General features: G+C 32.4%; 1 protein-coding gene across 2 annotated transcripts in view; it reads left to right on the forward strand.

Moving 5' to 3' along the window:
• Positions 1 to 14520, forward strand: part of LOC125060922 (MOXD1 homolog 1-like) — an 80703-nt gene that overhangs the window by 41891 nt on the left and 24292 nt on the right. For both annotated transcript variants that reach the window (XM_047666036.1, XM_047666037.1), the window contains exon 2: positions 1225 to 1685. In XM_047666036.1, coding sequence (XP_047521992.1) covers positions 1263 to 1685 — 423 coding nt within the window. In that variant the 5' untranslated portion in view covers positions 1225 to 1262. The remainder of the gene's footprint in view (positions 1 to 1224; positions 1686 to 14520) is intronic.

Genomic DNA, 14520 nt, shown 5'->3' on the forward strand with positions numbered 1-14520 from the left:
CAAATATTCAGTGATTTGGTCATAAATTCTTCACGCTAAGGTCCCGGTCACAGATGTGTACAAAGGTTGCTTCAAAGTCATATTCTTTCTTATATTTCCCGTGCACTGAATATATATTGGGTTCTTTATGAAACAGACTTGCGAATAGCGAATATTATCGTCATTATTTAAAATAAATACTTGGAATATACCTGTATTATCTATAGCCTTATTGATAAAAACTTTTATATGATCTTTTGTAAGACTGATTTTTTATTTTGGTTTCAGCTGAGGCTTGGAAGGCACATACAAAATAAAAAAAACGAATTAAAACCCACATAAACAGTTACACACTTAATTAATAACGAAATTAAAGCAAGATATTGCGCGCTCACTAATGTGAATAATTTATATTAAAAATAAAAAGTTCTTATTTCAAATTAACATCTGAGTTCATAAAAGTACAGAAGATATTTATATTTCTTAGTTTTTCTGACAAAATCAGTCATGATACAATCACGACTATTTCTTGAAGTTGATGTGAAAAATTTAAATTGCATTTGGTAATTTTCAGTAAGTAATAATGTTGTATGAATTATATGATTTGCAGAAACAAAATTAATTATAATTAGTATTAAGTTTAACAAAAATAAAACAAATAAAGGCTTTATTTATTACCATAGTTTTTTTGGCCTGAAAAAGAAAACAAAAGAACTGTGATTGTGTAGATCTACGTATCTACTTATAAATCTTTAAAAAATAAAAACTTTTCAGGTCTGCCCTTTAGATTTCTGTATCTGTTTCATAATCATTTATCTATCTAAAAAGCAAGTAGATATAATCAACCACCTGTGCCCAACACACGCCGTCGACTTTTTGGGTCTAGGGCAAGCCGATTTCTTCAAGATGTTTTCCTTCACCGTTCGAGTGAATGTTAAATGCGCACATAGAAATAAAGACCATTGGTGCACAACCGGGGATCGAACCTACGACCTCAGGAACGAGTGTTACACGCTGAAGCCACCTGATTTTTTATGGAGTTAATAATTGGGTTTTTATTTGGTTCTTAAAGGAATGTAAAAAATGCAAGTCAATAACTATTTCAACAAGCTTGTTATGTGGGACTTTAAGTATAGGAAAATATAGGTTATATTCGGTGTATATAATGTTTTATTAAACACTTTAAAATCTTCAGTTTCTTTTTAAATTTTCAACCAGTAAACTTGAGTAATTTCTTTTTTACAGGTACTTCAAAGTGATGTGCAGATAAGACTGAAGATAAAATGAATGCACTAGCACTTTTTATTTTAAGCGTCTCACTTTTATGTGATGCTAAACTACCAAGACACAGGCAGACCCAGCCGAATGATTTATCGGCAAATCAGAACCAGACATTGCGGATACAGACAGAGAAAAAGAACGAGAGAACGACTCGGATAGTGAACGAATATAGAACGCGGCATCGACGGGAATCATTCGATTCGAGATCGTATGAATCGAGTTTAATATGGGCGCACTCAGAACGATTGGATGAGAACGGCGATGTTTTATTGCGATGGGTGAACAGTGATTCGAGTATCACGTTTAGACTGGAGGCGAGAACTCGTGGTTATGTTGGTTTGGGGTTTAATTCTGGAAGGAATATGCGAGGCGCCGACTTGATTGTTGCATGGGTGGATGACCGGCATGGCAATGCTCAATTACTGGTAAGTCATTATTTATATAAAAACTAGATATAGGTACCTCTTATTGCTTAAAACTAGCCTGAAAGCTAACATCTACAAAACTAAAGTATCACAACAGCTGTCTAGGCCCTATCCCAGCATGAATTGCTGTGTCAGTGTCTCGGGGTGGACTGCGGTGAGCAGTGGAGAGCTGGAGCACTGAGGCGCGCCGGCCCGTATTAACAATTAATTATGTAACACATTAAATTAGTGTAATTTTATCATTTTTTTTCTGAAATGGATTACTTGGCTTGCGATAAAATATACCGTGTAAATTTCAAAATCATGTTCTTAGATATACATTTTCGTCATAAAATGAATACAAAGTGTCATAAATTGGCTGTTTTTTTTTTATTGAGCGAAGTTATTTAAATCATGTATCGATCTTTTGAAATGGATACATAAATTACTCAACCATATATTTTTTCCATTCGCCCTACTTCAAGTAGATGAAAATGGTAAGAAACAATGTACTTTTTTGAAGTTTAGCGACCAGATAGGTTCTTAAAAATACGTTTCGAACAGATAACGTATTTCAAAAGTACATTTATGCCTTTGTATAAAAACATCTAAATGTTATAAAAGTTTTATCGGAACAGTAATTCCCATCCGCGATCTTTCTTTTAAGATTGGGTATGAAGATTGAAAAGGAAGATCGAAGATCTTTAGCGTTCCAAATTCAAAACTGCGGTGGGCCGGTACACCTGTTGTTGCCTTCTCACGATACACGTTTTTGGTGGTCGCGGCAAGGTTTTCTAAACATGTTTTATACGCGATATCTTTTAAACTTTAACTTATTATATTTCGGCCCTTCTTTGCTGCTAATAAATCCTTTTTTATTTTTAGGTACTTTTTAAATCTGTAGGTCAAGTCTCTATTATTTCTGTATATATACCTATACTAAATGACAAAATTATATGGTGATACAGAGACGCTAGTCCCCACACTTGGGACGTCCATGTGTTGTGGGTGACCAGATACTCTTTCGTAGTTCATATGTGGAACAATAAAATGTATATCTATGACTACTGTATAACACAACTTTTCCACTAAATGTAAAAGTAAGACTTTAAAATCACTCATTTTTACACAATATTTTTCTCATACACACAAGGCGTTTTAAATATTACAATAGTTAGCTTGTTCATATAATCTGACCTTGTAGATCTGTAGAAACAGTGTCCGCTTTGTAATCTTAATCAAGATAAGTCATATACGGCTTCAATTGCTTGAGCTTAATGAGTTTAGGCTAGACGAAAAGGCTGTTTCTAAAATATTTACCCACTAAAAACAGTTGAAATAACAGACACTATGTATCTTGGTGCGATAAAATGTTACTGCGGGTAATTTCCTTCACGCTGCGCCGTTGGATTTCCATTACATAAAGTCGGCTGTACGCACACTAACTCGCAATTATTAAAAATATATCCTTTTTGGATTATCACTTTTTACTGATTTGTTACTGATGTAATTTTGTCTAGTTTTTGACTCGTAAGTCTCGGGATTAATCAAAGAAAGTCAAAATAAGCTAAATCAATATTACAGGTGCGTTACACTTAAGTAAAGCCTGACTGAATCATGTTCAAAAAACAAAAGAACTCAGTACCGAAGTTAATTTTAATATCACAGTTAGCTTAAAAGATTTTTAAAATGTCACTAATGAAAACAATAAAATAATAATGTCCGCGAATCGTTCACTATGTTCATGTGTGTTGGGGATCTTCTTTAAAAATCCTGATTAGAAATCTAAAATACAATCCTTCTTTTTGTTTAAACAAAAATCACACTGTTTATTAACCACAGAGGTTTGATAAATGGCGGTCGAGCTAAAATTTATGCTCCCAAGAGCTCCGATATCAAATTAACTGCTTTTAATGTTACAGTAATCCAATATGTTCAATTTTCTACAAAATAAAATAAAAGCGACTAAAGGGTGCACTGAACAAATGAATTCACTTTTTATACTCGACTCGAGTGAGCTAAACGTGTTTTATGAATGAAGAACCATTTTAGATTTTTTAATATTGATACTGATTCGTGAATTAGGTGTTTTTGATATCGGTTAGTATGTTTAATGCTTCGAACTCAAACAGATAAGCAGATATATTGGCTTGTACATAGATGACGTATTGACTATAAAACAAATGAAAAACGCCTCTAACTCTCCCAGAAGTTGAGTGCTTAACTCATGACATATATGAAGGGCTAAATAATTTGTATTGTTAAAAATTAAGTTATACAATTATTTTAACCAAAGCGGTACTTTTCATCCCAGTGTACGAAAATTGCACATTCACAGTAATAAATTCAAACATCTCGGTGCGGCATTGTAAATAAAAAGCGTGTTTCTCACGGGGCAAATATTTAAGGCTGTATATGAACCAGCGATTCGAGCTTGGTGTCGCATTAGTTACAGAAAGTTTTACAAAAGGACAAAATGAATGTAACTGTATACTTAATAGAAGATCGCTGAGATTCTTATTACTATTGTTACAATAGTTACATAATGTTTGAACAATGGCGTGGTGTTAACGTCCACGCACCAGTCCATGACGGTTGTCACATGTCATCTCATACTTGTCATTGTTGCGAGAAAAAGTACAATAAACTAGTATCTAAGTGCTTAGGCGGCTAATTTTCCTGGAAATAAGACTAACATTTGCCGTGCCTCGTTCGAGTAGAAACATTGGGGATATTAAAGATTTAATCGGAAGTAGTATACTACGTAATAATGTGTGTTTATTATGGTTAGATCTATATATATATATACTAGCTGACCCGAAAAACCTTGTTTTGCCATGTATTTTATTTTTAGGAAACATTTTTTTGGTTCAATAAAAATAACTATCTACTATAATATAAAAAAGGGGTGAAAATTAAGGGTTGTATGTATTTTTTAATTCCACATAATAAAACAAAATATCCAATTTTTTTTTGTGGTGGACACCCATTATCACTTAGGGGTTTGAAAGATAATCTCTCTAACAAAAATCTCAAAAAAAAACAATGTTTCTCTTTTCATCTGTTTAAAGGTCTAAATAATAAATGAAAGAGTAAGAACGATTCCATAAATATCAACTAAAACTGTATTTCTGCTAAGCATTATTTTACATTTATTAACATTTTAAAGTATGCTTCGAATCATCTTACCATATTAACAACTACCATAATTCATAAGTTTTTTGTTATCAAATCTATTTTACATGCAAATAATAAATGACCGTGTTTTTTGTTTCATACAGTTATGAAAATTATTTAGATTAATAATTATCTAACGAGATTTTAAATTAATGCATAGTCTTAGACCTACAACGCACTAGCGGCTGGCCGCAATGCGGTGTGCCGCTGCGGCGGGCCGCACATCGATTATTATATGAAACCGCACGATAACAACGCACTGACTTGCGGTCAACCGTCAACCGCTCCGGTTGATCTGGAGCTCCGGCGAGCCGCACCGGTTGAATGATGCGGCGCGCCGCGTCCCCTCCACGCACTCGGCGCGGTTAGCCGTCCTACCTACGTCATCACATATAATTATTTAACAAATGTAAACAAAATATTGTAAACCTATTTTAAAAGAGTAAAAAATAAAAAAATAAAATATGTTTATTATGGAACATAAGATACATGTATCACTTATTCCACGTCATTAAATTTGAATTTGTAATATTTCAAGAAGCACTGACGAGTGACGATTGCGGCAGACCGCAATAGGACCGCAATAGGGACGGTTAGCCGAAATACGGCAGGCCGCTACGGCGGACCGTATATACCGCGGCCCGCCGCAGCGGCACACCGCATTGCGGCCAGCCGCTAGTGCGTTGTAGGCCTTACATTGGTTGTTAGCAAGAAGGCTTCGATTGCTCTAATTTCGGCTTATATGTAAAAAATAACTACCTTGTTTACATTGCCTTTATGCTTATTTGGAACAGCAGACATTTAATTTGCAGGTCGACATTTGAGTTGTCGAGAAAAAAATTCAAGTCAATTTTTGTATTACTTTCTTATTAGTAAATTCAAAATTAAAATGTAAATTTTAACACAATATTATTAAAAAAACACTTTTTTAACGGATTTGAAGTTATGTTTTATTATAAATTTACAATTATTTTAAATAATTTTAAATTTACCCGACGTTTCGTGTGCTTTACAGCGTGCGTGGTCACGGTGACTAAAGTCAAAAGGTGTTGAATGTCAAAAAGTATCACAGCTGTAGAAAAAGTTGTATTATCTCTATTTTTCCCCCGGAGTTGGTATCGACTAAAAGATGGAGGGTTTTGGCAGAAATGGCTCACGGTGTCCTCTATTTTCGCGGATTGTTTACCTTGAATAAAACATAACTTCAAATCCGTTAAAAAAGTGTTTTTCTATGTCTAAAAGTTATGTCCAAGAAAGACAATACAATGTTATTATTAGCAACTGCTAAAAGCGTTTTATAAGTAAAATACTTAAAAGATACAATTTAAAAATCCCATATTAAAATTAAATGTTATTTGAAACGCTATATTCTTTTGTTACAGTTATGTGTAATTTACGCGAATAATTCTTGTTAAAAAACAAAGGGTAATAAAATTATCATTACTCGTTGGAATTCTTTAAAAAATTCTCACGTATAATAATTACAGTCTTTTGTTATTTGTGAACTGTACTTATGACATTTCTATTCTCACCTTACATTAAAGGCATATGCAAAAATTAAAACACATCTTTGCCTTCTTAATTGCTCTTCGCTTTTGAATTAGTTCTTCTAAACTGGTTATTACAATTGAACACAGCTTACAATTGCACACCTCGGTGCAAAATATCTGTCTATCTAGTAGGTGATCATCCTCTGACAGTCACTTAGTCTCAGCCTAGTCAAATTTGTTGTCTAAGACATTCCGGTCTCCCCATGATGCTTTTCTTCCCAATACGCGTTCTTATTGCGCACATCGTAATAAAAATCCATAGGTACAGCCGAACGCATGACCACAACAATGAAAAGCAAGTTTAACCATTGTTTTAAAGAAGTATCATCATTGATACTTTTTATAAATCTATACTAATATTTCAAAGAGGAAAGATTTGTATGGAAGTATGTTTGTAACGTTTTTTGTAACGAAAAAATTCTTTCACCATTCGAATGCTACATTATCACTGATTAATATAGGCTAAAATAAGGACCCCTACTAAAACTGCAATAATATTACCCAATGTGTAAGAAATGCCTATAAAATATCTTTCATTGTATGCTCTGCAAAAACTATTGATGGTACAAAAAAAAAATGTTCCACAGTATTAAACAATACTGTACACAACATTAATATCTACAAGAGATTATTAAAAAATTAATGTTCTCCTCGTGCGAAGCCTAGTATTATACATATAAATAACACAGTCGGTGTACGTGATACGTCAAAATCAGTCAAATTCTAAATTCATAATTGTTAGATTTGTTTAAATTAAGAAACCTTTTTGTCATTCTCATCATAGATTACTGTAAATTGTACTGAATAATGTTTACTTTGTGCGAAGCCACTACAATGTAACTAAATTATTTATACTGCAATTGCGCAGAAGATAATTATATGTTCTGGTTTAAATCCCGCATCTTCTGTTTTCTCTTGTATAGTTTACACAGCATTGAATCACTCATCTGAAATACGTTATGAATTTGTAGCAATGGTCTATAACAAGCTTAAAATACCCCAAAAACCCATCATAATATTTCCTATCAGTAAAAACTCAGTCCGATTCCATCAGATATTGGGCCATAATTTTTTTTAAATAATATTCAACAGATTTATTTATTTAATTAAAATAGATTAGCTATAAATTACTGTTGTGATAATTAGATCTTTATAAAATATACATATAGTTTTTTTTAAATACCGTATTTAGTGATACACTGCATCTTACGTATGGTAATGATTATTATTTCGTACAAACGGGAAAATTTAATTTCCTAATTGCCTTGAAAATTTTCAATACAACAAACACAATACATCTGCTCCATGACCAATTACAGGACATCAAACAACACTGCTTTTAGAGAATCAGAGATTTCCTATCATATGTTATTATGCCTACATAATATTGTGAACGTAAATTCTGTAATCCCTACTGATTAAGCGCATATATATTGCGTGCATATGTCGTGATGATGTTCCTTAAGATTATTTAAGTTCATGACATAATTTTACTATAATTAACGGCTTAGATTAAAAAAAATAAACCATTTTGTTACATTAACTACAAGTTGAATAGCAGTGTCGGCCTAGTGGCTTCAGCGTGTGAATCTCATCCCTGAGGTCGTAGGTTCGAGCCCCGGCTGTGCACCAATGTTTCTTTCTTTGTGCGCATTTAACATTCGCTCGAAGGGTGAAGAGAAACATCGTGAAGAAACCGGCTTGATCAAGAAACAGATTCGGAGACACAGACCTAAAAAGCTGGCGGCGCCATTGATTCATTATATTTTTATAACTTTAAGCAAAGTTATACTTAGAGAGATTACAAATGATTTCCATTAATAATATTGCAAAAATTTTCTCCCGCCGTGATCAGTCGGTTCTTTTCATCAAATTTAGACAATTTTTCTTATAAAGCTACTATTGTCTAAGAGGTTGTGCGTTCGAATCACCGCTGTTAGCCAATGGTATTGTATTTGTATGCAATTACCACTTGCTCCTACTACAAAGTCAAGTTCTTTTCATCTCAAAATGTTCGACGAAATTTATTTATATTATTATTATTATCGAAGTATCTGATAGATCTATATTTGAGGAGTACCTACATACGTTGAAAACACGTTGTACAGTTCCCAAGAAAAGTAGTTAGTATTCACGTTATGTGTCAGTACTGGAAATTCCCAAAGCTATCAATTGAATTCGCGAGTGTACAAAGTTTACGTGTTTGTACAATCACGTACAAGATATGTCGATAGAGAATCAAATGTCATATTATTTTATGCAGTATCGATTTGTAACGTGTTGGTGTTATTCTGCGCTTTTTATATAGAAGAACTTGGGTTTTTTTAAGTGTTTGTTGTTAAGTATTTGTATATTAATTTTAATAAATACATTTTAATCTACGTAAGTTGATCAAGTACAGAATGATTTTTGTTATGCAGTTTGAATTTGCTTAGATATTTTTAGAGCTTTTGGAGAATTTCGTATCAGAGATTTCAGATGTATTTTTGTGTGAATTATTTATAAAATTCAAAACGTCTTTCTAACTCAATCTTCCTTTTCTGTCAAACTATGGTAACATACAGTGTAAACTGTTTATAACGAATTTCAAGGGACCGATCATTTTTATTAGTTATAGGGAGGGAAGAATTAATGTATGGGTATTGGGTTAAATAAAATAAATTTAACTAATTTTTTACGTTATAGAGAGTTTTTCGTTATAAAGAATAACGTCGTGTAAAGAGGTTACACTGTATTTAAAAATAACTTTAGCAAAAAAATAATAATTTTATTCTGAAGGAGTTTTTTTTTTAGGGAGAAGGTTATACTATTTACACTACATATATATAATAAATACAATGAACTTAAGATGTAGAATCTGATATGGAAATAAATAATACTTCTTAATTGTTAAGATACCATTAAGACAAAGGAAACTATGATCTAATTTACCCAGACAAACTGGTAAACTTTGAAATAATTAAAATCTAACGCATGCAGGAAACGGTAACAAATTTAATTTGAATCGATTTTATTTATAGCCATCGAAGCCTACGCTCAAATTGTTTAAAGTGGTCATAAAAATTCTTTGACCATCATTTGTCATAGAAAATTGGTGCTCCACCCTATTAATTTTGAAGCCTTAAATTACAGTAGAAAATCATTTTTATTACTAGCTGCCCCGCGTTTTAAGCCCCATTTATTCGATTGTACCCTGTTTCTCAATGAATGAATGAACTGCAAAAAAAATTGTTCTAAATTTGAATTTGAAATTTCTCAAAATTATGTATCCCATTTTGGCAACATTTTCAATGTTGCTATGTGATTATTATAAATTAGTAATAATTCATAGCCTGCATAGGATGTCTCCAAGGGCATCTAGACTAGAACACCAGTCTGATTAATCTAGCTGATAATGTAGCTTTGATTGAGGAAAGAACTTAAAAATCAGTTCATTAATTAAAGTTTTTAAAAAATTACTTCAAACATTTTTGGATTTTATTAATGCTTCCAATTACTTCAAGTAAGTAATCATAAGTATGGCAAAATGTCGACGAGCTCGCCACCACACAGGAAAACGCTTACTAATGTGTAAGGGAGCGTTCAAGTATTACGTAACGAATTTGGGGGGGGGGGGGTCTTTTTGTAAAACGTTACGAAGCGGGGATTCAATTACGCGTTATTGTTAATATTATTTTCGACTTTCCAGTACTTTACACCACATAATGGTAACTTTTAGGTATAAAGAGTCACTAGGTGGTCACGAAACGTTTTACTATACTTGGGTACAGAAAAACGTTACGGCGCGTTACATGGGGGGGGAGGTCAATAATCTCCAAAAATTGCGTGACGTCATACTTGAATGCTCCCAATGCTGTTTTTTTATTATTTGAAAATATATTACAGTTTTTTGTTAAGTACAAAATAGCATAGGAAAACTTCAACGGTAGGTACGTTAGCGTTACATATTTCTTTTTCCATATTCCGCAAGCATTCAAATATTAATAAGTTACGGTGAAACTCAAACTGGACCCCCAAGATGCTTTCATCCCTTTAAAAATTATGTATTTTCTTTTTGCATCAACAAATATTTTAATTTACATTTTCTCACGTTCCAAAACTGCTTAGCATTCTGTCTCAGGTTATTTACATTTTAATGCGGAATTTATAATATATTCTGAACTAGATTTGGTTTATACAAATTAAACGTTTTCGATTTTGTAACAAAATTACGCATTGCCTTCATTAGATAGGTCTTCAGCTATTTAATTATTTACTTACAGGCTATGTATTATAAAATACCTTTATACAATAAAATTAATTTTTGAAGTTATACTTCTTTAGGCGCGTTATGAAAAATTTAAGAGAGTGAAATTTTACGATGCGCGCGCACCGTGAGTCGTGACACAAAATTAACAGAATGAAGTTGCCCACGGAAGATGCTATGGCATTGGACATAATTTAAAAACAACATTCGAATAATAATAGAATTTATGTTACACTTAATGTAAGAGAATAATAATAAATATTTATTTATTTAATTTTTCAAATGTAAACTGAACTTTATTGACTCCTTTTCCAGTCTTTGATTAATTAATTGTTATTAATTATTTGCATGCAATCAAAAACTATTTTTAATAATGCCAAAGAAGTATAACTTCTTACGCGCGTACATGTAGTACACGCACCCTTTTTTTAAGTCTAATTCCAGCAGACAAATTTATGCATGTACATAAGGATTTTGATTGAAACTTTTTATCATTAACTGACTTGGAAGCTTAATGTTAAAAATACTTAAATATACCTACTAACTAATACAGAAATATCAAAAAGAAGAAAATATGACAACTAAACACTACTTAAATACTTGACAAAGGAAAACGTCGCTCCCATTACATGAATACCAAAGTTTGTATGATGGATCCTCTATGAAATTTTCTTTCCTATATCATTCATAAAAATAACTATTTCAAACTTTCGTGAAGCGCAAATATTTCTCCAGAAGTTCTTGCCATGAAGTTTATTTTGAACGACTCATAAAAAGGATCAATTGTAAGAGGTTATGGTACTTTTTGGTATATGAGTACCATACTTAGCGCGAATCCTCGAATCTGAAACCGTTAGGAACTTTGCATTATTTGCATATCGGCACGAAATTACAACAAGAAGTTCAGTCGGAGGTAAAGATGAAACTGTGACAAGTAAAAGGTCTCACTATAACTCAAGTAGTAGACTGAAACAACTATATATTGCTCAGTTTCTAATATTAAAATCAGTTAGAGACAATCCGCTATATTATCGACGTTCTTCTCATTAGCTACGTTATATTTCTAAAATGTGCTCTATTTATTTCGTCATCAAATAACTTTAGTATCAAATACAAAATTATCCAAAATAAGTACTTAAGGCCCAAGTCCTCTATAGATTAAATCAAAAGGTTTTATATAATTTTCGGACACTAGATTTAAATGAAGGTCGGGTGACCTTTCAAAGGTTACCCAAAAGATTATCCAGATCACGTTATTACTTAATATTCCGTGTGTTACAACATTTTAAATGTGTCCAGTCGACACGTAGTTGCTTATATTAGGTGAGACGCTTACTGAATCGGTAATGCTAGACGTTTCCCTATAAATAGATCCAATCATTCCTTCCTGTAATGGATTCCCACGGTAATAGACTACCAGTTAGAAAGGGATGGTGGAATATCATAGGCATGAGGTCACTGTAGATACTGTCTCATTGCATTGGTGCAAATTATCTTTTAATTCAAAACTGTGGGTAGGGTCGAACTATCTTGACGCCTAGTGTTCCACGAAGCACGTATTTTTTATGCTAGTAGTTTGGCTTCGAAGCGATGCGAGCTAAGAAAAAAGGAAAAGCATCTTCATAAACCGATGTTGACGAATTAGTGTAGACGTGAATGAAAGCGTAGAATCTCTTAGAGTGAGACAAAGAGCGAGACGCGACTCTGGCCAAGTCAGTTCTCGTTTGAATCTTATCCTTAGAGTCAAGACTGATTACGAACTAGGACTCGCGTAATATATCAAAATCCCAGGTGTCCATGGGTAGCTAAAGCTTCAATTCAAAGGATCCAGCCTGCGCGTCTGCGTGCCACAGTCGCCGCAGGCTGAATGAGCCCGGGAACTTGATTACTTAGACTATACGCAACTTCTTCGGGAACGTAATTATACATGATGAATTAGGATTGTTTGTTATAGTTCCAAGTTTAATATGCGGTAATTCTTCTTTAAAGTGTAATGTTTGAATTATATATAGCACAAAAATACACATAACTAAACCACACGAATGAAGCCATAGCTGTCAAAAGTTTTAAACCACAGCGAAACCTTAGAACTATGAATAATACATACTAAAAGCTTATTAAATCATGAAGCTTTGCTTATAATGTAAGTTTATTATAACGAATAATTTATATGCATGTAAATTTTAAACATTTCCATACTTGCGGTTATATTTAACTGGCCGGGTGAAAGAATCGATATTATTTTATGTTTCTGATAATATTGCGTATTGGGAATACAGTACGATTTTAATCCGATGTGCAGTTTTATTTATTCTATTGATATCTATTATTTATCGTTTTATAATGCTAAATAAAGATATATATGGTGACAAATATCGATACTTTAATATTCTTATGTTTAGAAGATAATTGGTTGAAGCGCGTTCTAAAAATTTTGTACACGCATTGTGACTATTTGACATGGATCCAAGGCTATCTACATGGTAAACCCATGTCCGTAAATAAATAACCCTAAACCTCATTACAATTAACGTTAGAGCAAAAAACATTTACAAATCTATGGGCTCACCTCATAGTGGGTCGCAAAAGATAAAGTATGTACTAGACACGTCATCTACAAAACGATGAAGTAATTTTTTTATGTTGTATGTATACTAACTGTAGCGAATATCGATGAAATATAATATATATATAACATAATATATAATATAATATATATAATATCTTCTTAATATATATAAATTACGTGTCACGTTGTTTGTCCGCGATGGACTCCTAAACTACCGAACCGATATCAATCAAATTTGCACACCGTGTGTAGTTTGATCCAACTTAAAAGATAGGATAGCTTACATCTAAATTTATACCCGCAATATTATTTTATTGCAAAATATTCGTTTATTATTTGATACTCACAATTCTAACAGATGGCGCTGTTGAAAGTAGGTACCAACGTTTCACATAAGCTACAGCATGGTGGATTGGTGTTCTCCTGCCGTTTCTCTTGAATAGTTTACTACTATATAATACAACAAAAATCTTAGCCACAGCAACGCTTGGCCGAGTCTACTAGTAATATATATAATATAATATATATCAAATAACTTTTTATTACTATTATTATACCATTAAATGTTCTATAATGCCAAACGTAAGTCAAAGGACACAAAACATACAATTCGTGATAGTAATAATGTCAGTCAACCTGTTTTGGGTTACATAATTCAAAACATGAGCCATTTACTGGCTTAATTGTAATGCAAGGTGCATGCGGGCAGACAGACACCTGCTTTGTAACACAGTATAAGAATAATCGTTTGTTATAATATGTAGCAAGTTTTATGGCAATCAAATGGTGTTATAATATAAATTGTTATTAATAAATTCGAAAATTTGGAACGTTTAGTGAATTAAGTCTCGATTAGTGGTTTCTGTTTCGTATTCGTATAATTTGGAATATTTGTTTTTTTTAAGTCCTGACCATAAACTTATATTTATGGAATATTGTACTCCAGCACTACTAAAAAAAACAATTTTAAATTCGTTTTTTAAAAAGATCATATAACATATTTAATATTGTGCATGACTTATAAGTTATCAAAGATATTTCCTGTATTATACATTAAAATATAAAATGAACAAATAAAATGAAAATAAACATACCAAAATGTCAAGAGTCATTCGTCCAACGGAAATGTCACGTTTTCGAATTGCTAATTAATTTTCATTCAATGGAATTTTGTTAATCAAATTCTTGATTAGCATTCGTGTCAAAACGCGCGTATAATGTTGCATTTGTATTTAATGTATTGATCTTCGATATTGGACTAATGTATTAAGAAGTTGACATTAAGTTTTTGATATAAATGCAAATGCGTGTTGC

The sequence above is a fragment of the Pieris napi genome, chromosome 22 (assembly GCF_905475465.1).
Source record: "Pieris napi chromosome 22, ilPieNapi1.2, whole genome shotgun sequence".
NCBI classification, from domain to species: domain Eukaryota; kingdom Metazoa; phylum Arthropoda; class Insecta; order Lepidoptera; family Pieridae; genus Pieris; species Pieris napi.